The sequence below is a fragment of the Anopheles merus genome, chromosome 2L (assembly GCF_017562075.2).
Source record: "Anopheles merus strain MAF chromosome 2L, AmerM5.1, whole genome shotgun sequence".
Lineage (NCBI taxonomy): Eukaryota > Metazoa > Arthropoda > Insecta > Diptera > Culicidae > Anopheles > Anopheles merus.
In genome coordinates, this window is record NC_054083.1 from 52,265,045 (window position 1) to 52,292,963 (window position 27,919).

A 27,919-nucleotide genomic window follows, 5' to 3' on the forward strand; every position below is an offset into this window, starting at 1 on the left:
CTTAACTTATTCTAAACTCCCAATGAACCGTGTGTCTGTGTGTGTATAAATAATATTTGTTTAATATATATATATACTGACTTTCTGTTTATACAAATTTTTGTATAATACGGGTTTTCTTTTTGTTTGTTCACGTGGGCTATTCTAAGTGGGTTTGGTTTTACTTTCCTCTTCCTTCCTTCCTTCTTCTTTTGTTATATTAATTAATTATTTTTCCTATTTTCCCTTCCATTTTTATTTCCCCCTTTTGTTTAAACTGCGATTAAATGTAGGCGCGTTACTGTATGTGTTTGTTTGTTTTTGTCCTAACGGGTTTGCCCTTGTTTTTGTTTTTGCTTACAATACTTATAAATCTTGTATTTTATTGTCTACATTCTAGAAGTACGATTCACTCCGTCCAATGCTACTGTTTTAGCCACCTTCTTTCTATTCCCCTACACGTATGCTTTCGCCGCTACCCCCCGCGATCGCTTGATCGCATGGCGCACGATCTGTCCGTGATACGCAACAAACGGAATTCTAAAACGAGGGGGGGGGGCGCACAATGCCACCTTGACAGTCGGAATTGACAAAACCACGCCTAAAAGTATGCAATTCGCACGACAAAACAGCCTTGTTGGTGGCTTGCCACGTCCAAACGCAACCGACAAAATGGAACTGAAACGCAAATACACACACACATACACGCTCTCTCTGATATGGCAACAGCATCACCACCACCACTAACAGGTTAATTTAAAAAGCTCCAACAGTATAGTGATGATAAAAATCAGACTTTGCTGCAAACGGGAAGCCGATAAATGCTTGCACCATTTGCGTTCGTTTTAGCGTTTTTTTCCTACTTCTCCTAGCAGTACGGTTGCTGATACGATTTTTTCTTCTGATCTAGATGATTTGTGTGTGTGTGTTTGTGTGTTGTGTTGTGTAGCTGCTGCTCGCCTTTAATTTGCTGGATATGTTCCCTTGTGATCTATTTGCGCTGCTGCTGCTGCTGGAAGCCTGTTACGTGGTTTTGCGTTAAAACTGTCTCTTTTTGTGTGTGTGTTTGTAACCTTCTCCCTATTGCCTACTCCTTCTACTACTCCTACTCCTACTAATACGGGCAGCCCGGCATGTGATTGAGCTTGGCTGTCGTGCGTGATCGCAAAAACCGAGTAGAAAGCCGTTGCCCTTTGTTCCTCGACAAATCGATTTCAATCGACGCGCAGTTTACCGACAGAAAAAAGGGTAAATTATTAGTAAAGTGGGAAGGGTTGATTACTACTGTTTGCTTTTTGATTTGGCTTCAAGTTTCCTTATCTCGAGGACGGTGGTTCGTTGATAAGTAGGTGTTGTGTACGTACGTCCGATCTGTCCGGGTGTGTCTCTAAGCTGATGCACGCTCACGGTGAGATGAAATGATGGTGGTGGTGGTGGTAAGTGGATGGGCATGAGAGGAAGAAACTCTCACTCAGTCTACAACACCTCCCGCCGTGCATCGCGCTCCTCCTTCTAGAGGAACGAACAGATGGTGAATAATACTGTAACGAAGAAGAACATCAGCACCACATCGCGGCGCAGGTTTCGATCCCGGTAGAAGGGGCGTGTGCTGAAGCTTTCCAGGCGCGTTTGCCGCAGCAACCACAGCGGCAGCAACAGATGCATCACGTCCGGTATCATAAAGCCCAGATCCCGCACGACCTGCAAGCAAGCAAGCAAAGTGGACAATGTAGCGATTAACCGAAGGGCTCTCCTTGGATGAAGTGGTGGACCACTTCAAACCCGTGTTACCTGATGGGGATAACCTTCGCCGCGAAACACGTTTGATATGAACTGATCGACACCGCTCGCGAGAATGTGCAGCAGGGCGATGCCGACGATGCTAAGCGTTTTGCGGGCGGTCACTTGATTTTCCACGTTCGCCAAATGCAGCACGACACTGGTTGATATGAGCTCGGTAATCTGTGTGGCGAGGGACAGAGGAGTGCGTTAGCCTGTGCAGCCCAAAGGTATGCAATTGGCCTCACAATCGGGGGCGACTTACGGTAAAGAAGAGCTGATGGTTCCACTGGTGGTAGTACTCGTCGTTGTAGTAGTTCAGATACGCCCACCAAGCGTAGTAGTGCGAGAAGATGGACAGCAGAAACAGCACAATCATCGTGTAGCGCACCTTGCACTGGAGCAGCAGCTGGACGAGATGCTTGGTGCACTCGTACAGCGCGATCACACCGACCACGATCAGCAGCCACATCTTCATCGTGTTTTGCGTTGCGTTGAAGTACATGTGCTTGTAGGACGCAATGCCCGACTCGTACGTTCCTGAACATCGATGAGAAACAGAGCGGTTAACACTATGAGGCTAGGGCATTGAAGAAATATAATACCCTTGAACACGGTATCCCAGCAGGAGCAGGAACAGAAGCGTTTGTCCACGAACCGGGAATAGTTTTGCCAGAAGTACCACAGCACCGCGATGTGGGCCGGTGGAATTAGCGCCGGGCCAAGGCTGCCACACGCCCCGGGAAGCCATCGAAACACGTCCATCCTCATTTTGGCAAAATGGCTGTTTTTTTTCTTCTTCTTCTAACCCGCAGGATGACTACACTTCCGAGACGTCTAACCTACAATCAACGAGAGAGAAGGGAAGAAGGAAAAAAGCATTAATTTTAGTGATCCTGCAGTTACTACTTTTTCGGTAAAGTCTGCCAAAGAAAGATTAGTCACATCAACAACCCACCGCCCAGCGACGAATCATCTAACGAGGCGTTTTGTCGGAAGCCATCAAATTTACAGAAGAGCTTTACGAGACGCTACGTGACTGGAGAGTTACTCCCCCCCCCCCCCCCGTTTCACCGTCTTTATGCATCTTTAAAGACTGTGCAGAGCGCTACTGCTACGGCTACTGCGATTGCTGCGGGAAGTTGATTGGGAACGTGCAGTGCGCCTAAAGTTATGCAATTACCGAGACACAGCCGTCTTGGCGGTGAGCGTTATTTCGTTCTTTTCTGGAAGACTGGAAGGACGATATAAAAGCAATCAAATTTGTGGCTGCTGAATCGAATAAAAATATTCAACAAAAACAAAAACAGAAAAAAAGCATTTGCTCGTGATAAATTTAACAAATGTCTGCACACAACTGCATCTCGTTTACAGGCGCGCCCAGCAAGGAGAGCTGTTCGCTTTTCCTCATCCTCCTTTTTGGGAACGTTATCATTTGGTCGGTGGTTCATAGGACGGGTGGGGGAAATTATTCAATGGAACGTAAAACCCCCTTATTCGCTGACGATGCACACGATGCGCAGATGTGCCCGGAATGCACAACACGCGCGGCCGTTTGTGCAGATTGAGCAAGGGAGAAAAAGAGAGAGAGAAATAGCAAAAAAGCCTCACAATTTATTCGATCTACGAGGTACGTGCAGCCTGCAACTGGTGCTATCTCCACTGATGCTATGCATCCCTTTTTAAAGATTTACTTTAATCTCGCTTCCCTTTTCGGCCGCAGAGTTGCATACTAACAAAGCTTTAATTTAACTCAACAAATTTAGTTTAAAATGCGAAGCTACGAAGCGGTAATGGCAATTTTCCATCTTCCTCCAGTTGCCTGCGGTCGAAATAAGTCCCTTGCCGGCTGGAAGAAGTGTACGGCAATGTTGTAATAAGGGCATCCGGGAGGAGTGCAAAAATCCGCCCAACCCACCGGATGGAATGCAGTTATAAATAGTTCCGTTCGCTTCCCGTGCTTCCATCAAGCAGGAGTCGTGAGACGGTGGCGGCGTCGGTGGTCAGTGGTTCAAAAAAGTGTGCAACTGCAAAACCACAACAAATTTAGGCGAGCGTGCTGCGTGCTGCACTCAACCGTGCCCTGTGTGGTTGGCTTTTACACGGCCTGGCCAAAAATAATCATTATGCACAAACACACACACACACAGCATACTCGCGCAAACATTGCAGCTGCATTTTGCCCCCTTTTTCGCTGGATCGAAACATGCCGAACAGTTTCATTAATCGCGTTTGAATTAAGAACGAAGGAGGTGACACGACGGGGGCGGTAGGGCATCCTCGCAAGCGTCGTCGATGTGCCGCTTAATGGCATAAAATTCGATTTCCTACCAAAAATGGATTTAACCTGTCGCGGCGCCGGTTTTAGCGGCGGGGGACATGAATAATTCATTAATGAATTAAATTTCATTCAATAGTTGAAGGGGAAACCGGGGGAAAAGAAAAGCAACAAGGGGATAATAATATCGGGGGAGGGGGGGGGGGTGTTGTTCGTATTCAAACATCGGTTTGAAGTAATGGTGTGTGACGAAACATTAATTAAGGTAGAATAGGGGTTTTCCCACGCCAAGTTGATGAAAGCAGAGAGCCGTAATATGACAGCTTTGCTGTGTAAATTGCATACTTTTAGGCGTTTTGTAGTCGATCGAAATTAATTTCCCATTTTGGAAGTCTTCTTTGAAACTCTCTCTGCCTCTCTATTAAAGTGTCTATTTCGTAACAAGGCTCTAGAAAAGTGGTACAAATTTAACACCTAAATTGACATTTAAAGTCTCCCCAACACACCATTAACGACAGTGATCGATGGGACAGCTTGTCGAATGCACGTCAGCAGCAACCCCCTTTAACCATTCCTTCCCTCTCTTCCTAGCTCTCGTTGTAAGATTGTACAGTAATCGTTTCCAAAAGGAAAACCCCGCTTTCCACCTGATTGTAACCCGCTTTAAACATTAAAAAAATGTAACTCCTTGGCATTAGATTCTCTCCCTCCATTCCTGGGAAGGTGCGCAAATGGTGCGCAAATAATTCGCCATACCCGCCGCCCCGCCTCTCCCCGCTGCTTGCTTACGTATGCGACACTTAATTACGACAAATGGTTTAAAGTGGATTTATTTTCGAAAGCTTTTCCGCTCCCCAATGCCCCCCCCCCCCCCAACGTTGAACTTTGTTGTGCCGACGCACTGGCTAAAGGTAGAGTAAAAGTACGTCACACGCAGCAGCCACGCCACGCCACGCCATGCCAGCGAACGACAGCGCCAATGGCCCTCCGCTACCGATGAATGGGATAGGTCATGGTATTTTGGCAGCGGCTAATTATAGCCCACAAAAACCGTGTCTATCCGTTCATCCGTCACACGAAGGGACAGAACGAGAGAGAGAGAGAGAAGGAGAGTGAAAGCTGAAACTGTCCTTTCTCCATTCCTACTCTGCTGTGCGCCTACTGTGATTGTCGTAGTCGTACGCATGTGACAATGACGTTTGCATTGCGTACGCGCGTTGCGTTGTTGCAGGTGCATCTTAGTAGGCGCGTCAGGAGACAAAGAGATCACACTGCTGGCTGCACCTGTGTGCGTATCGTTTTTTTCTTCTGCGCAACGGTGTGTGAAGAATATACGCAACAAAAGAAAGCAGCCGTCGGCAGTTTGCAAATCGAAAGTGTGCGCGCCCTCGTTCGGTTCGACATCGACCTATCGATTAAACAACAAAGTCTTACCCCGCCAAACGCAAACAACCCACAATGTTGCGCGTTTCTGGGGAGTGGAGAGAGAGAGAGAGAGAGAGAGAGTTTGGAGGGATGGTTTCGAATAGAAATAGATTGGGTTCGGCAGTAAATTCGCCCAAAAAAAGGGGAGGTAAGATAAATCACCTATATTCTGTGTTGTTGTTGTTGAATGAAATTACTCAAACAGTAAGAGAACAAAATAGTTGGCCTCAAAAAGGGTGCTTGGGAAAGGTTACTTAGGGTCACTGTCGCAATGTGAGAAGAGGCAACCCGTGTAACGATCGGTTTAAATTGAACCATTCATTCAATTGGGTTTAATTAAAAATGAAACAGAAAGAGAGAGTGTTGAAAGTCCGTCCGATACTGTTTCCATTTCCCTTCCCGTGTCATCCCTCACACACACACACACACACACACACACACACACACACACACACCCACAGATCTGTCTCTTAATATCCGCTGCGCGATGAAACGTTTATACGCGCATGATGAATTATGACGAACTGCTGCACACACAGTCCCGAAGCGACCCCACGATCATTCGGATCACCCACCAGAGGGGTGCTCCAGGGGTTTTTTTCAGCATCGAATATTAAAAACTCACCCGTGCGCTGTGTGTGCGAGGCAATAAAACCGACAAATGGAAACCGACGGAAAGAGTCAACTGAAAAGGAAACCTCCATAGATTAAAGGCTGGTCAGTCTGCCACAGTTTGCCAGTGCCCGGGACGGGAGTTGGGGGATTAGGGGGGAAATTGGCGCTAGAACGGAACGTCTGTTTTGCCTTTTGCCCCCCCCCCCCCAGGCCAGTTTGGAGTTTATTTTTATCAGCAAATGGAGGTGGGAGTGAAGATTTATCTAACACCTTGCCCATACCTTCGGGGGGATGGATGGGATTAGAGACGGTTTCCTAATGTAAACCAAACCAAGCAGCAGCAGCAGCAGCAATGGAAAACGATTGCTTCATTGCCTTCGCAATATCATCCGCCAGCACCAAACTGGGAGGTGGGGGTGGGAGTGGGTGGTCTTGGAATTGAAAATGCGGCCTTTAGATCGCCCTGTTTTGTAAATAATCCCAACACACGTTTGTTTGTTGGCTTCGGTGTTTGCGGTTTGCGGAGCTGTTTGATCACACGAGAGCTCGGCTCGTACGTGGAAGAATTTAAAGATAAAAAGAAAAGATGTAAAAGACGGTCAAAAAATGGCCAATAAAAACACGCACACACACCCGAAATACAGAGCAGGTGTTTGGAGCCTGTCTTCTGGGAAATCTGTATTCTTCCTTTGGAAAAATTGGAGAAGGAAAAACCAACCACACACACATAATCAATCAGGAAAGGAAATTGATCATAACTAATCAAATCAGGCGCTGTCAAAATTTCCTCGTCCGGCTTTTCCTGTTTTTTTGGCAGGACGTGCCGGATGTACGCTCGCCACTCCTCGGAACTTGCTGCCTTTGCAGGAGTAGAACGAGCAGGTGCCAGAAACCGGGTGATGTGGTGAATGCGATTTCATGTGCTGTTAGTTTGAAATTAAATTTTAAATATGCATGAGCGGTTGTTCCTTCCATCTCTGGTTGTTTCTGTTGCTGTTCAGTTAGCAGCAATAATTCTAAAATCTCTCCCCGCCACAATCGATTGCCGGGTGCAATAATTTGATTACCCATCTTTTTATGTTGGCTCTCAAAGGCCAAAACAAAAGGAACATTTTACAATCGGCACAACGGCACACCATCTAACCTCGAGAAGGCAGTTTGTTATAACACAAACATATCTAATTCGCTCCGGTTTTTCTGTTCTTGGAAGCAGTTGAAGGACAAAAACACACCCACCAAAGACGCCGGAAAGTCTTTTGGCCGTCTAACTCGCGCTCTCTTATGTCCTCTCTCTCTCTCTCACACACACCCCTATGCATCCCTGCCTATGATGTGGCGCGGTTGTTGGCACTGGCCTTCCGGAGGCGTCAACAGAAACGGCACCTAATTGAAATGCAAACAGGTCACCACCAGCCACAAGCCGGCATTTTGCAAAAGAGTGCGAGCCGATCTATTGGGGCCACCCCAGCAGGCCATGGGTTCTGGCAGCAGGTCCGTGTGTTTTTGCTTTGCCTTTATAACAAAGCTCTAAAACTTTAAGCAGGAGTAGGCGGTGGTAGCACGAAGGATTCACGGCAGCTGTGGAGGAGAGGCTGTCACCGATGGGTTGAGATTTATTGTCGACAACAAAACGGCACAGATGGCAGCATGCTGTGTGTCTGCGGGAAGAATAGCGTGTTGGTTGGTGTGTGTGTGTGTGTGATTGTGTACTGACCTGCTGATGGTGCTGCTCCTCCTTACGGTTGACTCCTAACACTACACAATGGTCCAGCAGTATTCCGTTTCCGTGCAAACAGTGGCGGTGCAAGAACGGCGGTGCCAATCATTCGATGTTTTGGGGGGCTGCTGCTGCACTTTGATCGGTGTGGAGGGGGGGCTTCCAAGGGCGACACTAAACGTTCCGAGTTTGACAGGTCGGCCCTGCTACTGCCTTGACGCCGTCAGTTGGTAGCCGAACAGGCAGGCGTCGCGTTACTATGGCTCCTGCAGGCAGCATCATTCCATATGCTCCGCTCGCTGCTCGTCCCCTTCCCGAAAAGGATGCGGTTACGCTTGACGTTGTGATTGCATTTTCCGAATGCACACACACACACAAACACACATACACCTATACGCTCTTATCTTACACCCTCTCACATGACACGCGCGCACTGGGGGGCAAGCAAGGGAAGCTCACACGGCTCGCTGGTGAAGGGAAAATTTTTGCACTTTACTAAAACACACGCACACACGCACCTTCAAGGGCTTTTCCACAATCTCACACCTCGGACAAGGGTAGCAATTGGTCGTGTTTTGGCACTCGTGATGGCGCACCAACCCTGGCTCGAAGATGATAAAATGGAAATGGTTTTCCTACGAACGAATACGCACACAGAGCGGGCTAGTGATAGCGGAAGTGAGGTGTGACGTTTGGGAGGCTTCTCTGCTCACATTCGCATTTCGTAACACACACATACACACACGCACACTTGCTACACGCCTTCAGGAAGGAAGAACCCACTTCAGGCTTCTGTGCTCAAGTAAGCACGTTGTTGTTGTTCCCTCCGGCGCACAGAGAAGCACTTGAAGCACACTCCCAGCAGCTACAACAGCTCAGGTGTCCGGTAATATCTTGACTCCGGCACCAAACAATTCCACCCAAAACCCGTCACACACACGCACACAGCCGCGTCAGGCCAGGGGGAAAATCTCTTTCACCTGTCACTGAGCTACTGTCGCTAGGTCTGGCCCTGTTCGGTACGCGCAGTTGGCGTCCTGCTTGGTCACACGTCGTTCGTAGAGTGTAGCGCTGGCTGGCGGAGTACGCCTCTAGCGAGCGCGCTCTTTGTGTGTGCTCTTAGTAGGCGTACTCCGCCAGCCAGCGCTACACTCTACGAACGTCGTGCGTATCACGGACGCTCCGAGAGAGGCGAGAGAGCTCGCAACAAAGAGAGAGAGAGAGAGTGAGAGCTACACGGTGTTTGTTTACGTTTTATCCGTACAGAACCGCTCCTCGCTATCGGTGGGATCGCGTTCGTATTTTCCGAACTGTCAAAATATATCCTGCTGCTGGTGATGGTAGTTGTGAACGAGAGCGGATGGGACCAGGGTATCCAGGTGTTGGGAGAGAGAGCGAGAGAGAGCGCAATTTTTCACTCTTTTCCACGCTTCTTTTCCGGTGATACGTGTTCGAGAGCAGCACGGTTGCGAAAAATGAAAAACAGATGGTTGTGCCCCACCGGGAGCGTGCCTACGTGTCAAAAACCTCAAGTTGTGGACGGTGAAGCACAACTAAACACCTCACCATCTACACACCAACACACGCACACACACACACACACACACACACACACACACACACACACACACACACACACATAGAGATGAAAGGGCCGACAGAGTAGGTGCTTGAAATTTACCCACTGCCCGCGCGGTCTGTGACCTGCGTCACTACGTCACGGCTTGACGCTGTGCCCATCCGGCTGGGTCCATCCCATACCCCACCCCTTCCCCCACCAAGTCGCATGCTAATTTTGTGTGCACTCGGTATGTGTGTGTGTGTGGAAGTGTGTTTGCGCTGGTTTTATTTCTTCATTGTTTGTGTTGCGGGCCGCGCGTCGTCAAACGTTTGCGCTTTCGGTTGCGCCTTAGGCCCCCGTGTGGCGTGGCGTGTGGTAGCTGCCACGCCACGCTGTTGCATGCCTCAAGTTGACTCCTGATAATCCGGTATCTTTGTATCTGTGTGTGTGTGTGTGTGCCGGTCGTCACGGAATTTAAGGGGAAATGATGGGGGTGTAAAGTGGATAATTTTGCTTTACAAATTGCACCTGACCGCAGTGGGGAGGCGAGCGCGCGCTCGCTCGTTGTCGCGTGTGGCGTGCGTGTGCACATTGGGAGATAATTAGATGGAATGTTTTGACAGCGATATTTCAGCATTCCTTTGCAGAAAGATTACCATCGCAGCCTTATGGTTTCGTGGTGGCAATTTTCTTCTTCGTGCCGTGGCGCGCAACAGGCGCAAATGGAGGCGCTTGGTCGTTCACGCGCAAATGCTGCCAAACAGGTTAAGATTCTTATCCACGTCCTCGGAAATGTTGTTTACAAGGTGAAGCATTCAAGATATGGCGGCAAAACGTGCATGAATAAAATGAAATTTAATCAAAGCAAATAACTAACGATTAACTGATAAATAATTTCGGCTTTCAAGCAGTAAAAGTTCCAAAACCAACGTTTTTTGCTTCGTGCTTTGTGACCACTTTTAACGCTTCCAAAATATATATGTATGTATATCATTGACTTTGTTTGGGTCTAACTGCGCTAAACACTAACAATACATTTATGGTTACTTTAACAGAGTGTGTGTGGGTGTATTTTTTGTTGTGTTGGTTGCGAAAAACTAGTTTTTGCTTTTTTGTTCCTATTAGGTAAACGTTGTTTTCGTTCGATATTGTTTTTGTTTGTTTTAGTTTGCTTTGCCTTGGCTATGTTTTATCGATGTGTTGTATATGGAAGAGATTGTTTGTTTGTTTGTTTGTAATTTTTTTCTAACAACAGAAATACATGTACATTTGTTCTCCATCTATAGTAAGTAGGTTCTATATACGTGTGTGTGTGTGAATTTCTTCTATGACGCCCTTCAGATCCACTCTCATACCACTTCTTATATGTATGCAAAATTCTTCCGAAAATAATGCACACCCACATGCACACTCACCCAAACCTCATCGCTTTTTGTACTTTCCGTTTCTCGAATGCCTTTTTATACTTTCGATTCCAGCTTCTGCTCCACCCATCCATCACCACTAAGCTCGTTTGTCCATGCTTTGCCCTCTGATTCTTCCCTTCCTTGCCATCCCTTGTTCCGCTCAGAGCGCCATTGAGAACTGTTATCTTGCTATTATCTTGCACTGGTAATGGTTTGTTTTAGTAGTGGTAATAATAAAACGAAAAACAACACACACACACACACAACATTAACTGCCACTGTCGCTTCGTTCGGTCGGTCGCGCTGCCGTTGCATTTAAGTATCATCCACCACAACCCACACACAGCACACAGCACAATAACCGTTGCGACCGTTGCGCCGGGTGTGGTCTGCTCTAGCCTAGCGTTTAAAAAGGTTCAGCCAATTGGGTAAAATTAAGGCACAATTTTTTCAGTAACGATTTCCCTTCCCTCCTACCATCCTTCACCTACAATTTGCCTCCCGGTCCCATCGTTAAAGATGCACGGCGACGCTTGCTTGCGAGATATCAAAGTGGTTCGATGCCTCGATGCTTACAAACTTCCCGCTTTCGTCGCGGAAAGCAGACCGCGAATGGAAGGAAACATTTCAAGAAAAATGAAAAAAAAAAAACACACATTTTTCCGAACAAAGCCGACTTTCCCGAACCCCGCTCCTCCTCCACCTCCAGAAAGCTTTCTGTCAAACTTTCGACCAGCAGAAAGCTTCAACGAACGGAAAAGCTTCACTACACACTAAATGATGCTTAAAGCTTATGCGGCAAGCGCCAACTGCGACGCGCCAACACTTTCGCCTTCGCCCAACAATTCCTCGTGCGCTTAGTGCGAAATACTACAAACACAGCGAGAAGAAAGAGAGAGAGACAACGCGGAGGAGATGATAACGTTTTGTGAGGCTTCTTCTTCTTCTTCTTCTTCTTCTTCTTCTTCTTCTTCTTCTTCTTCTTCTTTTTCTTCTTCTTTTTCTTCTTCTTCATCTGCCTCCTCCTCCTCCTCTTCTTCTTTTTCATCTGCCTCGTCCGTTGAACATTTAAAAACGTGTGTTTAGTAACCTTAGCAACAACTGCTCTACTTGTAATTGATCTAGCTTTGCGGGAAAATATAACATCGATGCGATACGAGATCTATGTTGCTCTGTGTGGATGTGTATGTATGTTTCTCAATTGTTCGTTGTTGGTGAGCTAACAGTGTTTAACAAATATAAAGCTTATGCTGTGTTTAAAAAATAACAATCTACACGACACGAATGAACGAGGACGTCACGTGAGACGCCAAAACCGCGCGAGTGTCATCACATGGCCGTCCTGTCCTGTTCTGTCCTGTCCTGCCCTTCAATCGATAAACGAACTCCACCGGAATGAATATTCATTCCAACAGTTGGCCCTTTACAACAGTTGGAGACGGTGGTGGTGGTGATGGTGGTGGTTGGTGTCACAAGTGCCGCTGCCAGGATGCTTCTCTCTTTTTGCTGCCCCCACAACTGCAAGAAGTGTCTGCTGGCAGTAAGATTTACGACCACTACACACCACACACACACACACCGCGTACATACGTTGCCATTTTATTCCGGTTAGTAACAGAACCATTTCGACGTTATGATGCAATGGCTTAATCGTAGAACACAACACACGAGAAGGGGACTAGAGAGAGAGAGACAAGATATGGATGATAGAGGGAAACTACCTCCCCCTCCCTAAAAGGAAACGAAAGGGAGAGGGAGTGGGTAGTGAACTTTCTGCCACTGTTAACCGCGGACGGTTAAGCAAAGGTTAGTATCGCGTGGCCGCGTGTTGTTACCACGTCAAGGGGATTGTGTTTTTTGTTCTTTCGTGTTTTTTTTTCTTGCGCGACTTTCACTTAGCATGATAACTTCCGGTCCGAACTTTTGCACCGGACGAGCAAGAAAACAACCACTTAATCATGTTTTGCGCCACCCCGATTCTTCGCGCCGTGACGCTTCTGCGTGTGTGTCACCGTTTTGTCCGGCCGCTTTTCCCTCCCTGCTGAGTGTACCCCCTTTCCTGTCTAAGGACGTGTGGGTGGAGGGGGGGGGATTCTTTCTCACTCACTCACACACACACTGTTTCATTTGTTTTTCACTCAGGATCGCTTGGCATGCCTCTTCGCCATCTCCTCTTCCCCCTCCCTTCTCTTCCTCGTTATCGTACGCACGTCGATAAATAACGGATGGTATAACAGATTGCGCGAGTACGCGACGACGAGAGAAAAAAAAGAAACCACGTAGAAGGGAGAGTGTGAGTTGGGTTGGGGAAAAAACACGTAATAGATTCACCAAAATACTATTTTTGCTTTTCTGCGCCTTGTGTGGCGCTATTTTTCCCTTTTCTCTTCATTACCACTTCCTGCTACGTTTTGGTCCTTCGAACCGGATCGAGCAGATCACACAGAGGCATAAAAAAGCGCAACTTCCGCGTAGGCTAACGGGCGCACCGTACCGGCTAAGGAAAGCAACTAACAATCAATCTGTGCGTAAGCTGGAAAAGTTTTTCCATGGAAAAAAGGAAGGAAAATGCTGTGCCACACTCACATTAAAAAAAACAAGCAAGTGTTCGATGGTGGCGAAAACAATGTGTTATTTTACGACCCATCTCGAGCAAGAGCGAACAACACAGAACACACCGGTTTAGTGATTTTACCATAAAGAATCCATCACACGGGTGGTGTGTGTGTGTGTGTCTGTGGGTGAGAAGCAATCGCTTACCGACCGGTGCTTTCGCGTAGGCCGTAGACAATTACCGAGCCAAGGACCAAAGAGTGCGCAATAAAGGAAAAGCTCGCGCGTTAAAACAATTCAATCAGACGCGCGTGTGTGATACGCAATATTCAAGTGTGTGTGTGTGTGCGGCTTTCCTCACTCCAAGGGTTTCGTTCTCCAAATACACCGGCCCTATAAATCATTCCACACGCCTGTTTTTTCACCCTCAGACTTGAGTTCTCTACCCCTTTCTGGCTCACTTACACGTCACTCAACTTTTGTCCGAGCGTTTTGTGGATTTTCCTTCCTCCTCCTTCTACACATCTTTTCCAGGAAGCACACGGGCCCCGTTTTGCCTGTTTTAAGCGAAAAATGATTCCTCTCGTTAATTCCTACCTCCATTGGTGCGCCATTTCTTTCTCACGCCAACCAACGCGCTTTGATTCGCCAACGCCGCCCCTAATTACCAGACTCTTCTCGTTCTCCAGCCAACTTTACCCTTTAACTCGCCGCCGTGTTCTGCTACTACACTGTTACTCTCTTCCTTTCTCTTTTCTCTCTCTATCGCTCTCTCTCTACACGAAGGCACTGTTTTCGTAGTCGTCCGTCACGCGAAGGAGCTGAACTCCTCGCCGGCAGCACTGTTACATCTCGAGCGATACCTCGAGCGATGTTTCGTCGCCATTGGAGATCTGCTTCTTGAGTGCCTTGACACCGCCTCCTCCGTTGCTGCCGGTCGCGTTTGCTCCTCCACCACCCTTGCCCGCGATCAGTCGTCCACCACCACCACCACCACGGACAGTGCCAGCGCGTCCCAAGCCAGCATTACCACCTCCAGGAGCACGTCCAACACCACCACCACCACCAGCGCCGCCGGACTCTTCACCACCACCCTCCGAGTCACCACCGCGCGATGCACCGCGCGTGTAGTGCGACGTCTGGTACTGCGAGTTGCCCTGATCGGCACCCCGGTTGCAGAACATGCGCTCCAGCATCTGCCGATAGCGCGGATGGTTCATGGCGTAAAAGTACGGATCGATCGAGGCCGCAATCTTCGCAAACACCGCCGGTATCATCGAGTTGAGCGGCGTCAGGTACTGCTCGTACCCGAACACGCCCATCATCGCGACCACCGCGTACGGCGTCCAGGCGGCGAACCACAGCCCAATAATGCCGACCACCACACCGGCCAGCTTCACCTCCGTCTTGTTCTTGCTCTTGCTCGACTGGATGGCGTTCGCGTTGATGACCGCGATCAGGATGCGGGCGTAACAGTAGCTAATGATCGCGAACGGGATCAGCCAGGCGAACACAAAGTACACGAACATGAAGACGCGCGCCTTGTACGTGCGGTCGAGATAGTCGAAGCTGCAGGCCGTCAGGTAGCCCTCGGCGGTGTAGCGGCTCAGCCCGATCTCGAGCGCCGGGAAGCTGGCAAACAGCAACCCGTACGCCCAGGTGAACGCGATCAGGAAGTAGCACTTTAGCTTGGTGGTGGAGCGGTTCGGATTGAGCGGGTACACTACCACATTGTAGCGATCGATCGAGATGACGGTGAGGGTAGCGATCGCGACCGTTCCACCGACGGCTCCCATCAGCGCATACACCGTACATCCTGTGAAAGAGGGGGGGAAGAGCACGTTCGAAGAAGGCATTAAAAGGGGGTGATCTTTGGTGTTTGGTGACAGGCTTGAAAGATACTTACCAATCGATCCAAGTGCTGGACCCTGGTGGATACTGTTGTAGATGAACATTGGAGCTTCCATCATGATGATGAAGTCAGCCACCGCTAGGTTGATGACGAGATAGTTGGCAGGAGTACGCAATGAGCGATACCTGGAACGAACGAACGAACCATGAAGGGTGATTGATAAGAGAGAGTGAGACAATCAATTCTGGCAAATCGAAGCGAAATAGGCGAAGGATGAGTCAAACGGATGTGCAACGCTTTTTCCAAGAAGCTTCCGAGATCGTTTATTCTGAGAAATTTAATCCATCAATCCCCAAAACACGGTTCCATCGAAATCGAAACACCCAAAGAGTGAACAATCGTGCCAAAAGTTTCTCAAACAATCAACTGATTGATAAGGCGGTGTTTTTTTTGTTTCCGAACATTTTTATTGTGAAGAGAATGTAAGCTCACTGTTGCTACTCCGGATGTTACTTTTCTGCTGTATAGTGCAAAAGGATGAGCTCTCGCAATATACACCTCAACACTTCAATAAACTCGTCTTGCATGATGTTGTGCCCCTGCTGCATTATCTCCAATGCTTCTAATATCTGTCTTGGTAACGCCATGCCCAGATATTGTCACTTGTCGCAATTGTCTTTATCTTTCGCTAGTTTCACTTCAAAAACACACCTTAAGAACTCAAATATTGCCAAAAAATACACACTACACACAGGACCCATCACCCGGGGTCGCTCGTGTTGGTGTGCATCTTGCGCGGTCCGATCGGGATGGACTATCGGAGGACTCGCACGGAGTAGTCTGGGCAGCAGGGGTGCGCAGCAGCAACACAGCAGGCTGGGTTTTCTCATTCAACAACTTATTTGCTCGATTTTCTAACTCTCATCATTCCCGGAGTTTGGAGCTCCAGGGAACGGTATGTTTTTTTGTTTCATGGTCGGCTTGGAGGAGACGACACTACGTCCAATCGCGTGACACCGAGCAGCTGGCTCCACAGCCCCATCCGTGTTCGTGACCATTCCTATACGGTGTTGTTTAGTTTAATCTCCTCAAAGTGAACGGGGGTTTTGTCCGCGTTCGTTTATGCGAGCCATGGAGCTGGCCAGTCCTCGGGGTCGGTGTCGGGGCGCAGTCCCTGCTTCAACCCCGGGTACCGCTCAACCCGCAAAAAGGGGAGGGAACAGGGGGGACGGGAGGGACACACACACACACACACAAACACAGAGGCATCCCGTGGATAGGCAGGTATCATCGGATCGGAATTCGCCGTAGGTCGGACATCGCAAGTTGGTCAGCCATCGACGACGGTAGAACCCGCGCAGCAGTCCCAGGCTTCGCAGGCATCACGTGGCCGTCACGCACACGGCAGCACGGAGGAGAATTGGAGGCGCTGCACTACTTTCTGGCTGTCGGGGGAGATGTTGTTGTTCAGCCAATACCGTTCTGCCGATCGTCGGTGGAGCCATTTGCGGTTTCTTCTTCTTCTTCTTCGTTTTGCACATTCGCCTCCGGAGAGGACGGATGGCGAGCTGGTTCGGTCGGAGACCGTAGGGGGTGTGTGAGCTCCGCACGGTGGCGCAGAAGCTCAGTAGTGTTGGGGGAAGTTTTGTAGTGCGTGTCCCCCAGGGCACGCCGAGGTTAGTTGGCCGAGTGCGATCAGCACTCAGCAGCAACCGATGTGAGGGCGTGTGGTTGTGTGTGTGTGTGTGCAAGCACACACACACGCACAGATACACTGTTTAAACCAACGTCGCATCTGACACAGTTCCGGAACTAAGACACTTCGCCGGCAGGACAGGCGACGGGTAGCGGTGCGGGACAGGGTGTAGAACGCACGGGGGGGGGGCCTTTCCGCAGCAGCACTGCATCATCCGGGACAGCATTCCAGGGGCACGTGTAGAAGGGGTATGCGGGAGGAACAATGACGGTTCCATCGCTCTAATACACGCACACATCCACAGCCGTTGCACGATGACGATGAAGGTACGTCGTAGTAGTAGTAGCATTGATGTATGCAGTAGCAGCAGCGTCCATCTTTTCCCTTTTCACAGGAGCAAATGGTCGTGTACCATCCATCCATCTTGAGCAGCAACCGGCGGGATGAGCAGCGGATGGGAAATGAGTCACCGAGAGAATGCAGTTGGGGGCTAATTTCTGCGCGTTGGCCTCGACACTCGCGGCTCCAAAACTCGTTCTTCACACACCAACACACACACACACACACGTCTTGCTCTATCACGGGGCAGTAACAGCTTGGTGTCTTCTTCTCGCCACGGCATCCCAAGCCACAACCGACGCCCGGGAGGATTCTCGACGCGGGGACGGCGAAGGGGGCACTGGGGAACGAGGGAGCGTTAACTACGGCAGTCAACGGATGCACGGCGGCGGCACACGGTGAGGTGAGGCGCCACTCGGGTGCGATCCTAATGCGACGGGAAGATGACGGTTCCAACCGGATGTTTCACGTTCGTCACTGGAGCGAAGCGGGGGCACATCACAGCGCAATCGGAAGACCGGTTCTGCAGGACGTCTGACGGGGGAGGGAGGGACGTAGTAGCGGTAGCCCCGATTGGTGATGGTGTCCCTTCTCCTCCCCCATGCCGGCAGCCCCCTGGCGGGGGAAAACCGGTTTCGCGCACTGGAAAGACACTCTCTGCCACACAGCGAGTGGAATTGTAACGATGAAACTGACCCTAACGACACCAAAGCAGGCTGTTTTATACTTTAACGTTTTTTAGTAGTAAGCGTGAGCGTTCACTAAACCACACACATACATGCGCGCTCGCGCGCCTGCACCCCGGCTGTTAGTGTGTGAGTGAGAGAGTTAGAAAAGCATTTGCATTCCACCGCACACAGCTGACAGCCCAAGGACGCAAAAACCGACGGCGGCCTGTGTAATCTGAGCTCCCTACAAAGCTCTCAACAAAGCTCTCGTTTGCAGTCTTGTCGAGAGCTTCGCCACAGGCGCCCGAACCATCCGTCACGCACACATCTAAACGTTCTGGTTTCGTCAGCCACTCACGCATACCAATGTGTTTGCACCACCCCCTTTTTCGGTTTACTTATAGAAATGATGAGGCTGTTCACATTTGCTTTATGCACACATTCGCATGCTGTTTATTGAATGATATCTCTCTCCCTTCCCACATGTGTTTTGGCATACTCCCGCTGAGTAGACGGCAGAACGCTTTCCCCCTTCCAAATTTACCGTTCATCCTCCTCTTGTTCTTCCTTCCTCCTACCGCGCTCGGGGTACCATCCGTGCTGCGCGTGTTCCACTGGCTTCAGTTTAGTCATGACGTCATGAACAGGAGCTGCGCGTTTTTAACCGACTTCTGTTAAGTAAGGAGCTGCGCGCGTTTCGACAGGTTCTTGGCGTAATCCAGTGCGTTGGTTTGTGGCAGTGTTGTGCTGAACGCTGTCCAAAAAAAAAAAAAAAAAAACAATAATTAATGTATGTAGTATGTATTACTATGGAGGTATGTATTACTATAGGATTAGATCAACACTTACCTTAATATTTTAAAACTGAAAAACGTTTTCTTTCCGTCGCTCATTTTGAACATTGTTGACGAGGCCAGCATGTAGTCTTTGATAAATAGCGCACACACCTGTAACTTTTTAGACGCCAAGGGTTAGTTGAATGTACCTGCACAACCACACATATGGGCAAGAAACTTACCTCAACAATTTGCTAGGATAAATCATTCCATAACTGAAGAAGAAGGAACACGGCACAAAACGTAAAGAGCAAAGTACGTCGCACAAGAAATCGCACATCACTTCAGTACATCCTTCCACAGGGAAAATTCTGGACAGACTGAGGATGCCTCACACTCGGATGAGCGCGATAGCAGAAAAATCATGGTTGATCGAGAGAGATGGGTAGACTCGGTCCAGCGCAATCCGCTGGTAGATGCATGTGTGTGTGACGAACGAAAGACTTCAGACCCCGCTTTTCCCTTTTTCCTCCATCATTTTTCGTCACACGCACACACCTTTACACGGGCGGCGGTTTGCCGTCCAAAATCTAGAGAGAGAAGACAGGGCCTCTCGCTTTGGCATACAGAAAAATTTATCAACAACTTCGGCTCTGCTACTTGGGAGGTGCGTGTGTGTGTGTGCGTGTGTGTTTGTGCGGCAGCGCTGAAGTGTTGTTTTTGTTTTTGTTTTTGTTGCTTCTTTCGCGCTGATTTCAAACATGAATGAACGTGTTTTCTTCCGTAGCAACGGGTGATAATGGCACTTTTTTCTGCTCGGTCTCGTACAAAAATCACATTAAATTCACATTACACTCACCGGTTAATAAAAGTCACATTGAGTCATAGGGATGGTGCAATCGTAACGATAAGTTTGTCCATATCTTAATCTCGACCTCTGCAATGCTAACGACGACCCATACATCTGTCCGGTTCCCGGTACTCCACCAGCCCCATCGCGATAGCCAGTGTGGCCACAAACTGTATCGTTACGTTGAAACCATTTGCACGTGCCACACGCCATATGGCAATCACGATTCTAGGGTAAGCCATCCTTATGAAGCAATAGGCACTAGGGCTTGGCACTTGATTAACTTCCGATCTGCAGTGATCTTCACCTGTCAATGTCTCAATATGGACTGGCCGTTTCGCAAGAGCATGCCCCCAATCAGCCGCGAGTGCGTCACATTGTAAACACATAATAGAAAGCAGGGAGTATTTATGTACACCTGGAGGAGAGGGTGGAGCCGTTCTGGGGGTGTAACACACCCTCTGATCTTATTTGATTATTAAATAATGAGGGGTGCGTCTGTAATTGGTGAAAATAATCCCTTCCCCTTCCCCTACTTTTCCCCGATAGTGGAGATAAAGTCGTCTTACGTGTGGCGTGATCTCTGAGATTTGTTTGTCTCTAGAGAGTGGGGTTTGATTATAGAGATTACACAGGTGCTTAACGCGTGATTAGGGGCGGGTCAGGCGCTATGCGTTTTGTATTGTTGCGTGGGGCCACGAGATGTCACCACCCTCTCTCTCTCTCTCTTTGCGGCTGGTCCGGTTGCGAATCCCTCAACTCACTCCTCCCACTGCACATTTCGCCAGAACCTTCTTGTATGTAAGTGTTTAATGCGTTTTTAATCCCTTGTTATGTATTTATTGGGAAATGTGTGTTAATCCTTCACTGATAAGGGATTGAGGGAAAATTCGGAAAAGATCGAGGATTCGACGAAAATTTGGAAAAAGATCGGAGATTATAAGATAAAGCGATTTACGCAGTATGGAAAGAGAATCGAACCTCGTCCGGCTTTGATAGAAGTCGCCGCATTTTCCATTACACCGAACCGGAAACCATTAATCCGGGAGTATAGGTGCCATAAAGTATTTACATTTAATGATATTTTAACAGGAATTTTAGTCAATTAGTCCAAATTCCAAAGTCCAATGTCCGTTAAGTGCAAAGTGCAATCGTTAAGTCTTACGACCTCCCATTAGTGGGCAAGTTAAGCCCAACCCCGTCTGAAAGGTTTTGCCTGAAATCAAGGGAAGACGGGGAAGAAGAAGTGCTTCACAATATTTGTAAAAATAAATTAACGCACCGGTTCTGTATAACACAAATAAATAAACAATAAAATGTAACGAAATACCTCAAACAAGTCCTGCGGAAAGTTGTGTGTTTTGCCAGAAATATTTTCCAAAATTTGATGAATGTTGCATCGAAACTACCCCACTTCTTTACCCCTTTAAAAAACAGACCACCTTTCTCCTTTTTGGCGAGTGCGTGTGACCTACAAATAGAACTGCATCGGATGACATCATTTGGCGTGAGTAATACAACCCCTTCTTCCGGCACTATGTCATGAGTGTGTGAGTGAAAATATTGATTGCCGGCTTTCTTTGTTGGTGTATATAGCAAAACCAAAACGCCATTGTGTAGGTTCATTCGTTCGCCACACGCACACACACTATCTCGGGGAACATAGATAGAGCGAATAACTTGCGCCGGGCGATTCGATTCCCACTCACTCACGATCCAAACACGGCAAACGACAAAAGTGACCGGACTGAGCAGGGCCAATCTCCACCATCCGTTCACCATGGCCGCGGGACAGTTGATTGGCACGATACCGGAGTTTATCGTGAACTGTGACGACTGGAATGTGTACTACGAGCGGCTGGAGCAGTTCTTCGAGGTGAACGAAATCGTGCCGGAGAAGCGCAGCGCCTTTCTGATCAGCTGCATCGGCAGCCAGGCGTACAAGAGCCTGCGGGATCTGTGCCATCCGTCCCTGCCGAAGGATCGCCCGTTCGAGGAGCTGTGTGAGCTGCTGCGGAAACAGTTCAGCCCCCAGGTGGCCATCTTCCGCGAGCGGACGCACTTCTACAACGCCACGCAGAGTGTGGGCGAGAACGTGACGCAGTGGTACGGGCGGCTGAAGAAGCTGTCGGTGGACTGTAAGTTTGGCTCGAACTTGGAGGCGATACTGCTGGATAAGTTCATTACGGGATTGCGGCCGGGTCAGGTGCTGGATCGGCTGTGTGAGGAGAACGAGACGCTGAAGCTGGAGCAGGCCCTGGACATTGCCGTCAACAAGGAGTGTGCGGTGAAGGAAACGGCATACCAATACCCGGCCGCAGCCCCCTACGGTGGTGGTGGTGGCTGTGGACGATGTATGTGTGGTGGTGGAGGAGCTGCTGTGGCACCGAGCGAGGATGGGTCGTACTGTGGGGAGCAGCCGAAGCCCAAGGGTGGCGCCGGAAGGAACCGAAACCGTCGAAGAAATGCTGGCCGACGCAACAATGACGATGGCAATCGTTCCCAGGCCGGAGACTGAGGGGGGGGGGGAATGGGTGGGGAGGCAAGCAATTGTTTAGCAATAAGGTAGCAATATAAGTGCACTACTACTGTTCGAATAGGTGTAAGAGAAAAGGAGAGAGAGAGAATATTTAATAAAATGCAAAGCGCAAAGTATTTTTAAACACAACAAACGCTGACTTTCTGCAATTAAATTTCTGCGTAAAAAACCCTCCAAGTGAAAGAAAAACAGCAATTCGAAGAAAACAACCCCCGGCAAAACAGTCTCTCACTCGCACACACGTTTGCTGACTCGTGACGGCTGTCAAAGTATGCGTGCATTTCACCGTAGCAAGCGATGCAGTTGCGGAGAGCGTGCGTGTGTATCGTGTTTTACGCAAACCAACCTCTTGTTGTGCGGAAATTGCGCAGTTGTTTTGAAACGAGAAAGAATAGGGGAATTTCGGGAACAAACATTCCAATAAAATAAAGATGCTACTACACATTTTCCAAAAGAAAGGGAATATTCCCGCTTCTGTGGAAGATGGTTGAGTATGGGCAAATATTGTAATATCTAGCAAACGGCGCTTAGAGCAGGGGTTTAGAGCTTAATTCCGAGATTTTTGTTTGCAATGATTTGTATTTGATGACTTTTTTTCCTGTTTATAGCTTTCCGTGTTTGCCTTTAGTATGACCTTTTCATGGCGATAGGAAACAATCATGTTTCTAATGCTTTAATAATGTATCATTTGGGAGGCGTCATTAGGCGACAGAATTGAGTCATGCGGGTCATAGTTTTGGAGTCTATGAATAGAGTATGAAACAATCAACGGTTTTCAACGTTTTTATACCAAGCATGCGTCATTAGGCGACAGAATTGAGTCATGCGGGTCATAGTTTTGGAGTCTATGAATAGAGTATGAAACAATCAACGGTTTTCAACGTTTTTATACCAAGCATGCGTGCGTTGTGTTGCATTTATCGCGTTTAAATTTGACCCTTACCTACACACCATGGTTTTACTCCCTCTGTGATAAAGGCAACTCAACCTAGATAAGATAAAATGGTATTTTAATCTCTTTATGCAACCATTTTTGTGGTTTTCACGGTGAGTCATTGGAATTTCCAATCGAAACCCCCTTCTCTCTGGTGGAATATGTATTTTGCCGGCCGGCTACTTGGTCGACTGGTGTGCGTGACGGCGCCAGCCAATCGATTGTGGGCCCAAGTTCAACGACGATGATGTCATCCGGCACCGTGTCCGTGTTTCTACACGCATGCAGCCGCGTACTCACTCACACTGGCCATCAGCGCCACTGCCACAAACACAGTGAAGCCCTTGGTGGTGGGGACGACGGCACTGCAGTGTACGCCACACAATCGCCAGCGCTATAAACGTCGTTGCCACGGCCAGACCCGCGACCGTTCGCGACTCAGTACTGTTTCACACTCAACGCACACACCACACACTCACTCGCTCGCTTGCAAAATGGTCGGTCAAGCGATGGTCGGTTCGATTCCGGAATTTAACGGCTTCATCGACGACTGGAACGTGTACCAGGAGCGGCTGGAGCAGTTCTTCGAGGTGAACGACATCCCGGAGGGCAAGCGGACCGCGCTGCTCATCTCGGTCATTGGGACGGATTCGTACAAGACGCTGCGGGACCTGTGCCATCCCGTGCTGCCCAAGAGTCGCACCTTCGAGGAGCTGTGTGAGCTGCTGCGCAAGCAGTACAGTCCGCAGGTCGCGGTGTTCCGTGAGCGTACCGTCTTCTACAATGCGCGCCAAGAGCCGGGTGAATCGGTGACGGTGTGGTACGGGCGGCTGAAGAAGTTGTCGGTGGACTGTCGGTTTGGGGAGAACCTGGAGGCGATACTGCTGGACAAGTTTGTGACGGGATTGCGCAGTGGCATGATCATGGATCGGCTGTGTGAAGAGAACGAGGGTTTGACGTTGGAGCTCGCGCTGGAGCTGGCCGTGAACAAGGAGTGTGCGCTGAAGAGTGAAGTGGCCGGTGCGGTAGCCGGATTATGCTAGAATGATTTACTATAAGCGAATGGCCATAGTTCTTAAGTGATGAGGGGTGGGAGTTTGTGCGATGATTCTGTGAAGTCTGTGGCGACTGAGTCGAAGTGGTTGAAGAATGCTTAAAAATTAAGTTTAAAATGTATTTAAGTGTACCATAAGCATACGCATATAAAGCCAACGATCGCTTACGTTGATCAAATTGTAAGATGTATCTTTTGAATGCAAAGTGATGGGAAATGTGTGACTGAGTCGCAAGTCATTTGAAAAATAGTTTTAAAAGCACCCTTTCCTACTGCTATAAGTGTAAAACATAAGTTGAAGCAAATAAACGCCAACGATCGTGCGAGCGTTCGATCGTTTGGCATCACAGTGACCTCATTTAAAGCGAATGTTCTTTGTGTTGCTTATTCAATTCCCGTTGGAGCAAATTGGAGCGTGGAAACACGTCCTCTGGGACGCAAGGAAAGAAATGATGCTTATGTTGTGGTTGATTCAAGAAGAAGGTTTGTGTGTTCGCGTTGATTCCTGACAATCTTGCGTCAGCTGTGTTAGTATGCCAACTCCCTCTCTCTCTCTCTCTCTGTTTCCGTCCCTTCCACCCGCAAACCATGTGGAACAAATTTAATGAACAGCAAATCATCCAAAAAGACGTTGAAGATGGATGAAACTCGCAGCTCCACAGCTCTCGAAGCACCAAGAATTGACAAGTGACGCTTTAATCCCGCCTCCAAATAGCGTATCTCGAAAATTTACGCACGTGCTTTGCGTGGTGTATGCGTATGTAATCAAATGACGAAAACACGTGACAACGACGAGGACGACTCGACTCGTTCCCAGGAAAAAAGTGTGCGACTCCATCCTCACTGAAGGAATGTGTTTGAAGTGTGTGTTGGTGTGTGTGTATGTTTGATTGACGAATCCTCCAACCCCCCTCCCCCCCGCCATCCTAATACGGTTGCTGATTAACAGGACGAGAGGACGTAAAATGAGGAGCTAATTTAATTTACAACATTCAACAGTTTATGGCGCAAAAACACACTTTAAAATGTAATTTCACGAACCGTGCCCGTGGTTTACACAAGCGGGTGAAAATGAGAGGGAAATGGCAGTCAGGTGTGAAAGGGGCGTCGGGTGTGTAATGATGGATGATGACATCCATTTGCGGTGGATTTAAAGCTTTAAAAACACACAAATTTCAATGCTGGAAAATGGTCGAAAATCATGTGTGTGCAAACTGCCGTATCATTGGTTCACGGTTGAGGAAACACTTTGATTCCGGTATGGTGTGTGTGTGTGTGTGTGCGATGCGCACAATTATTGTCAATGATGCTGAGTCATGTAGAAAGAATTTCTTGTTTATTGTGAAAAAAAACATTGATAATAGACACAATTCAAGCGATAGGAACAGAGCATGACGTCAAGTACGGCGATTAGTGGACCATTCTCAACCGGGGCATGATTACTTTCGCTTCCGACAAGTTGGAACGCGTTGAGACAGGTTTTGGACGTTGGAAATGTGATGCAAACAACATGGCCACCACTATCGCCACTACCACCACACATACCCGTAATGTACTTCTATCTGGTATATACAACGCCCTGTGCAAAAGGAAACGTGAAAGATCTTGTCGCGCTTTGATTTGCAACCCTCCTTTGTTTACGATCACCCCCTTGACCTCTATAAACATGCATACGCACACACACATAGACATGCGCGCTACTGGGGGTTGAATTAAGTCCCCTCCCCTTGCCACCCCTCAAAGATCCTCATTATGAGACTAAAAGCCGGTTATTATCTAAGTATGCGCAATCTCCCTACCCTCCAACCCAAAACCCATTTTCTCTTCGGTTTACAGTATTTCCCAGGAAATTAGATTAACTAACACACACACACACTGATGCGCACATGATCGTACACGTGTGTGTGTGCGTGTTTGTGGTGAAATTGGACACGATGACTCATCAAGTATCTCTTTTCCAGTGTGTCCAGTGGGTGGTGGGGTATGAAGGGATCGTACGGTGGTGTTCGTTTTGCCGGCACAAACAACCCCCGGAGACGCAACAAAAACAGCAACAGATAGCGGACAGTGGCGTAGAAGCACACTCGCGAGTATATAAGCGCACTGGAAGGGCAACCGTTGCATCAGAGAAGCGTTGACATTCGATTGTTTGCAACAAACGACAACCCCTCACAGGCTCAGTTTAACAACGACAACCGTGCGTGAAGCAACCACTACTAGCGAGTCAACTTCAACCGAGAAGAGTTCGAGAAACAACGGGTCAAAACGAGCGAGAAGTTTGCCAGCAGCGGCGAAGCACGATGGCAAAGGTACCAACGACACCAACAATTCTGCCGGAATTTCACGGCGAAACGGACGACTGGAACGTGTACCGGGAGATACTGGACGAGTTCTACCGGGCGAACGGTATCACCGGGGATGATCGCGTACCGGTGCTGATCAGTGTGATTGGCAAGGCCACTTACGGGACGCTGCGGAGTCTGTGCCACCCGACCGCACCGAAGGACATGCCATACGAGGAGCTGTGCGCTGTGCTGGCCCGCCAGTACATTCCGGAGATTGCGATCTTTCGCCACCGGGCCCTGTTCTATCGGGCAGAGCAGCAGCGTGGCGAAGGTGTGAAGGAGTGGTACGCCCGACTCAAGGCCTTGTCGATGGAGTGCCAGTTTGATGCGGGCCTGCTGGAGCCCCTGCTGATAGACCGGTTTGTGGTGGGCTTGGCCCCGGGACCGGTACAGAGCCGCCTGTTCGAGGAGCAGCCGGAGCAGCTGCGTAGCATCGACAGGGCGGTCTCGCTGGCCGCTGGCAAGGAGGCGGAACTGCTGCAACAGCAACATGGCGGTGACGAGATAGCGTACGAGCTGGCCGGGCTGACGATTGGCGAGGGTGGTGGCGAGATGCGGCACGGTAGACGCCATCGACGGCACGGAAAGCACGAGCATCGTGCATTTGGGCGGGAGTACGGTCGGCATGGCCATCATCATCATCATCATCGACACGGTGGCCACCATCCCCATCATCTTTCGGATCATGAGGCAGGCCACAAGCATCATGGACATCACGGGCATCATGGACATCCAATGCACCCGGGACGTCACTTTGGCCGGCCTCCCTATGGTCCTGGCCCCATGAACGTTCACCCGTTTGGCGATGCAATGACGCGGCGCCATCACTTTGGACCGGGTGGTGGTGGACCGTTCGGCGGCTGTCCCGGAATGATGGAGCACTTTGGACACCGGTTTGGGCGTCATGCGAGAGGAAAGGGATATCATCATCGTCGCCGAAGCTCGTCCTCAAGCAGTAGCAGCAGCAGCAGCAGTAGCAGCGGCAGCAGCAGTGATTCCAGCAAAAGCTCATCCAGCTCATCTTCCGGCGCAGAGGTGGAAGTTCCGAATGATAAGAAGATTGAGAAGCAGCTGAAGAAAAACCGCAAGCAGTGCAACAAGATGGACAAGCGTGCAAAGAGATACCCTTTCGGCAAGCGACACGGCCCCGGACGTCATCATCACCACCACCATCGACACGATCACGATGAGAGCAACAAAGAGGAACGCTGTGGCAAGAAGGGTCGTTGTCGTCGGAATCGCAAGCAGGCGGAGGAAGTACCAACAGCACCCGACCATCCGGATCAAGTGTCGCCCACAGATCCTACGACGGAACCGGAACTGATCGAGTGAGCAACAGGATCAGTGCAGCAAATTCTATTCTATGCTTACTTCACAATAATCTCTACATTACACCGGTGTAATTACTAATGGGTTATTATTACTAATCGAGCCATCCACCAAAAAAAAGAGACAAAAATGAAAATGGTACATGTATAAGCCAACAACAAAAAAACACAAATAAAAGAAAAGGATGGCAAATAAAGAAAAAGGAAAAAAAAACAAAATGTCAA

At 49.0% G+C, this 27,919-nt stretch overlaps 5 protein-coding genes and 1 long non-coding RNA gene across 12 annotated transcripts in view; 3 read left to right on the forward strand and 3 right to left on the reverse strand.

Annotated features, from left to right (window-relative positions):
- Positions 1-1,208: 1,208 nt before the first annotated feature.
- LOC121591351 lies at positions 1,209-8,874 on the reverse strand. Of its 3 annotated transcripts, none has more exons than XM_041911742.1 (5): positions 7,791-8,874; positions 2,364-2,600; positions 2,024-2,298; positions 1,771-1,941; positions 1,209-1,680 (listed from the first exon to the last, which is right to left on the reverse strand). In XM_041911742.1, the coding sequence occupies exons 2-5, from the start codon at positions 2,527-2,529 to the stop codon at positions 1,492-1,494; spliced, it is 801 nt and encodes a 266-aa protein (XP_041767676.1). In that variant the 5' UTR covers positions 2,530-2,600; positions 7,791-8,874; the 3' UTR covers positions 1,209-1,491. The 3 variants fall into 3 exon arrangements, with proteins under 3 accessions (XP_041767676.1, XP_041767677.1, XP_041767678.1); XM_041911743.1 differs by lacking the exon at positions 7,791-8,874 and adding an exon at positions 2,717-2,806; XM_041911744.1 differs by lacking the exon at positions 7,791-8,874 and adding an exon at positions 2,704-2,801.
- Positions 8,875-11,923: 3,049 nt separating this feature from the next.
- Positions 11,924-27,919, reverse strand: part of LOC121593173 (opsin-2) — a 57,421-nt gene continuing 41,425 nt past the window's right edge. For all 4 annotated transcript variants that reach the window (XM_041915316.1, XM_041915317.1, XM_041915318.1 and 1 more), the window contains exons 5-6: positions 15,220-15,350; positions 11,924-15,129 (exon numbers count right to left, since the gene is read on the reverse strand). In XM_041915316.1, coding sequence (XP_041771250.1) covers positions 14,159-15,129; positions 15,220-15,350 — 1,102 coding nt within the window. In that variant the 3' untranslated portion in view covers positions 11,924-14,158. The remainder of the gene's footprint in view (positions 15,130-15,219; positions 15,351-27,919) is intronic.
- Positions 18,447-19,195, reverse strand: LOC121593180. 2 transcript variants are annotated; one of them, XR_006004740.1, is made up of 3 exons: positions 18,887-19,195; positions 18,718-18,815; positions 18,447-18,622 (listed from the first exon to the last, which is right to left on the reverse strand). It is a non-coding gene; the product is annotated as an uncharacterized LOC121593180 (long non-coding RNA). The 2 variants fall into 2 exon arrangements; XR_006004739.1 differs by having other exon boundaries at positions 18,718-18,821.
- LOC121593178 lies at positions 21,143-22,107 on the forward strand. The gene has a single exon (XM_041915329.1). The coding sequence runs from the start codon at positions 21,275-21,277 to the stop codon at positions 22,010-22,012; it is 738 nt and encodes a 245-aa protein (XP_041771263.1). The 5' UTR covers positions 21,143-21,274; the 3' UTR covers positions 22,013-22,107.
- On the forward strand, positions 23,311-24,390 carry LOC121593179. Its single transcript, XM_041915331.1, has one exon. It carries the CDS (start codon positions 23,462-23,464, stop codon positions 24,008-24,010), a length of 549 nt encoding a protein of 182 aa, XP_041771265.1. The 5' UTR covers positions 23,311-23,461; the 3' UTR covers positions 24,011-24,390.
- Positions 26,035-27,753, forward strand: LOC121593175. Its single transcript, XM_041915322.1, has one exon. The coding sequence runs from the start codon at positions 26,322-26,324 to the stop codon at positions 27,696-27,698; it is 1,377 nt and encodes a 458-aa protein (XP_041771256.1). The 5' UTR covers positions 26,035-26,321; the 3' UTR covers positions 27,699-27,753.